The 4,115-nt window shown below is 45.2% G+C and overlaps 1 protein-coding gene across 1 annotated transcript; it reads left to right on the top strand.

The window, feature by feature from the left end:
• The first annotated feature begins 2,642 nt into the window (after positions 1–2,642).
• Positions 2,643–3,770, top strand: LOC149460745 (uncharacterized). Its single transcript, XM_089679299.1, has one exon. It carries the CDS (start codon positions 2,744–2,746, stop codon positions 3,743–3,745), a length of 1,002 nt encoding a protein of 333 aa, XP_089535425.1. The 5' UTR covers positions 2,643–2,743; the 3' UTR covers positions 3,746–3,770.
• The last annotated feature ends 345 nt before the right edge of the window (positions 3,771–4,115 follow it).

Consider the following 4,115-nt stretch of genomic DNA (forward strand, 5'->3'; position numbering starts at 1 on the left):
GCCCCTCACATCACCGGGTAAGAGGAGACTTTATTGTAAAGGAGAGAGCAGTACGGAGGATCCACCTAGATCCCCCATCATCTGATAAACACATAGAAACAATGGATTCAGTCAGTGTGTGTGTTTCCTACAGATGGATCCAGTCATGGGAACCCACCAGAGAGATGTCCCCGTCCTCTGTATTCCTGGGATTTCACACAGGAAGGTCACACCATCCCTCCCCATCATCAGGTAGATGGATCCAGTCATGGGAACCCACCAGAGAGATGTCCCCGTCCTCTGTATTCCCGGGATTCCACACAGGAAGGTCACACCATCCTTCACTATTACAAGGTTGGTGGGGTGGAGCATTTATAACATGGACTCAGAGACAATATGAAAGTTTTAAGTGATGTCACAATATTAAAGATTATATTTTACAGATGTTATTTTCTCTCATTTTCTTGGTTTAGGGTGAAGATCTGATAAATATAGCATTTGATGTTAAATCAGAAGAAGAAGAGGCGTATGTGAGGGATGATCAGCAGTCTATGGAGGAGGATGGAATAACGGGGACATTTATAGAGGAGGACACTCCTACAGAGATCAGCACAGGTGGGTCATGAACACTAAATCCATTCCTCCACCCATACTGCTCACTGATTGGTCCAGAGTAGGGCGGGGACTGGGTGATATCAGCCTGTAATCCCCTGGTCACTTTCCTGAGCTGTGTTCCCCGTCCTGTATTCCTGGATTTCTCTCGGATAATCTTCCTTCTCTGTGCTGCAGACACAATTTATGTATCTAGACTGGATTTATGGAGGTTCTGGGGTTCAGCTGGCAGTGTTATGTGACCTAGGCTCCTGGGACATGTGATTTGGGTCTTCTGCCCCATATCAAGGGCAAGTAAAATCTCTGACCATTCATTTCTCCCAGGGGACCTTCTCTGTTATCTGCTGGCTGTGCCGGGTGGAGGGATATGTCTGTAGTGTCTCAGACCCAAGTCACTGAGTGCAGTCTCAGGAGATGGGAGGCAGTGGTGTGGGATCTCTGCAACTTGTCTGCAGTAAATATTTAAAGTGTTTGTAAACCCTCCATACACCCAGTGCAGTGACTGGCCTGAGGTGATACACAGAGATGAAACAAATCCTCCTACATACGTTGTACCTTTTTATCTGTAGCACTCTCTTCTCTACATCTGTTCAAAGTCCAAAATTTATACAGCTTGTCTGAGAAGTCAGAAAAAAAGGGTCAGAAATGTGAAGTCACAGTCTGCAGAACTCAGTGAGGTGAGCTCTGAGAGATGATTTCAGAGAAGGGACACAGCCCTTTCACACAGGAACAAAGCTGAGGCTATCAATCACAGGCTGTGAGCTGGAGCTACTTCCCTGTCACCCTTCTTCTCTTTGTGTCAGAAACACTTGTCAGAAGTGGCTCATGCTGATCGTATAGGAAGCGGACAGCAGACAGAAATGACTCTTATTGCCCTGGAGAGAGACAAGTACACACTATACAGGGATATGCTTCATCTTTATTTACTAAATACCAATTTGATGTGATCCTTACACTATTTATTAGTGTGGCCCCCTTGTCCTGAATAGAGGTACTATGTGGGTTTAGTTTGTGGCTGGGCTGTACTTGGCTCGGGCTGATTGTATAGTTCTTCACTTGGTTTCTCCCTAAGTTTAGGTTGTCCTGTGATGTCTCACTGTGGCCAGTAGATGTCACTGCTATCACTGGACATAGTATGAGATTTCACCAACCAAACCAAAGGGATATTAAACCACAAATGTCCCACATTGCAGCTTACCAATCATTGGATGTGGCGGCTGCTTTCCTTTTCTTTGGCTTTTTTCCCTGTTTTCACCTGGTGATCTGGCCAGTAACACACCTCACATATCACAGCGCCCCCACTTTGGAGACAACAGCATGGTCAGTCTGGGGGGAGGGGAGTGTTAGATGTACTAGCAGATATAAAAACAGTAACTAATTGAAGCCAAACTCCAGCTCACACTTCATAATCAGTTTCATCAGTTTTTTTCCCTTTTGGGATAAAAGTTTTACATGAATAAATAAAAGCTGATCATTGTAAGCCCCCTGTCAGTGGTAAATGGTCTGCCTCATCCCTGGAACTGATACATTCTGCTGCAGAGTTTTTATAAAACAGATTTACTGGCTAGATCACCAGATGAATATAGAAGAAAACTAATACTGTATAGTCCTAACGTTTGTATCTTTTATGATAAGTTGTACATTACATTGGCCTTAATTATTTTTCACCCGTTTCCTACCAGCTGGATGATGTGATTGGAGCACAGACTTTTACATGGTGATAATAATGTGATAACATCCTCCAACTTTGGACCCTTAAACAGAAAGTGATAATGAGGGAGGAATTAACACCCCAATGATGGTGGTCTTCAGGATCAGTCCAGTCTTCATCTTGGTTGTTCTCCCCCCATCCTCACTCTCTGACCTCTGGTGGGGCTCAGCCCCGCTGTTTTTCATGACTAAATCATGGAGTAAATAAGGAAGTGCAGTACTTCTTGTGTTGGGAAGATGGCGATGAGTGATAGAGGGGGTGGGGACCCTCGTCCTATAATCCCCTCATCACTGTCCCTCCTATAAAAGACAGTTCTGGTTGTTTCCTCACTCTCTGACTAAGGTCCATGAATAAAGAAATGACCTGGTAGGAGATCAGAGGAGCCATTTCCTAGTTCCCTTGAGGGTGGAATTGTAAGCTCCTCAGAGACCAAGCTGCCTGATGTGGGTGGAGTCCTGGTTTGGGGGAACCAATCAGCTCCTGTCTAGTAATCCTCTTTGTCTTTGTATTTTAGTCCATGGCCGGGAGATGAGGAAAACCTCCGAGGATTGTCTCACTTTGTCTCCAGACTGGAAAGTAGAAGATGAGGACATCACACAGTATAGTCCAGGAGAAAACCCGGCTCCCTCCAATGGCCATCGTGCACCACCCAGTGTAGATGGACCATCGGATTCCTCGTATCCTGAGGAACCTCAGACTGTGTGGAACTGGGCCGGCCTTCCAACAGGGAAGAGCTTCTCCTGTACTGTGTGCGGGAAATGTTTCCATTATAAATCACAACTTAATGTGCATAAAAGATCTCACACGAAGGAGAAGCCATATTCCTGTCCTGAGTGCGGGAAATGTTTTTCAGATAAGTCCAATTTTTACAGACATCAGAGATCTCACACGGGGGAGAAGCCATATTCCTGTCATGAGTGCGGGAAATGTTTTTCAGAGAAGTTCAATCTTTACACACATCAGAGACGTCACACGGGGGAGAGGCCGTATTCCTGTCTTGAGTGCGGGAAATCTTTTTCTAATAAGTCATATCTTTGCACACATCAAAGATGTCACACGGGGGAGAAGCCATTTTCCTGTCCTGAGTGTGAGAAATGTTTTTCACAGAAGTCTGATCTTTACAGACATCAGAGATGTCACACGGGGGAGAAGCCGTATTCCTGTCCTGAATGCGGGAAATGTTTTTCACGGAAGTCCAATCTTTACACACATCAGAGATCTCACAAAGGAGATAAGCTGTATTCCTGTCCTGAGTGCGGGAAATGTTTTTCAGATAAGTCCAGTTTTTACACACATCAGAGATCTCACACGAGGGAGAAGCCGTATTCCTGTCCTGAGTGTGGGAAATGTTTTTCATGGAAGTCGCATCTCTCCAGACATCAAAGATCTCACACAGAGAAAAGCCACTTTCCTGTCCTGAGTGAGGGAAATGTTCCTCACTGAAGTCCTGTCTTCCTGTACATCAGGGGTCTCACACAACCCTGGAGGTGTATTAGTACCTTGAGTGCGGGAAATGTCTTTTAGATGATTGTTGCCGGACATCCCAGCTCTCATGTGGGGAAGAAGCACACCCTGATATACACCTCAGATATACTCCATGGCTGATCTTCATCATGGAAGAAACAGTCCATAAGGAGATCAGAGGTCCCCAAAGACATGAAGTGTGGGACAGGGTTGGCCATGGATAGCAGGAGAAGAATAAAAATGGAGTCCTGATCTTTCATTGGCTAAGTACATTTTGTCGTGGGAGATTTCACAAACACTTGGAGGTCAGTTTAAAAAAATATTTCTACCTCCTGTATACCGGACACTT

The sequence above is a fragment of the Staurois parvus genome, unplaced genomic scaffold, assembly GCF_062004578.1.
Source record: "Staurois parvus isolate SC_StPar_1 unplaced genomic scaffold, SC_StPar_1.0 ptg000221l, whole genome shotgun sequence".
Taxonomy (NCBI): domain Eukaryota; kingdom Metazoa; phylum Chordata; class Amphibia; order Anura; family Ranidae; genus Staurois; species Staurois parvus.

Excerpts from the sequence above, each read along its gene's own strand:
- LOC149460745 (XM_089679299.1), top strand. The coding sequence starts at position 2,744 with ATGTGGGTGGAGTCCTGGTTTGGGGGAACCAATCAGCTCCTGTCTAGT.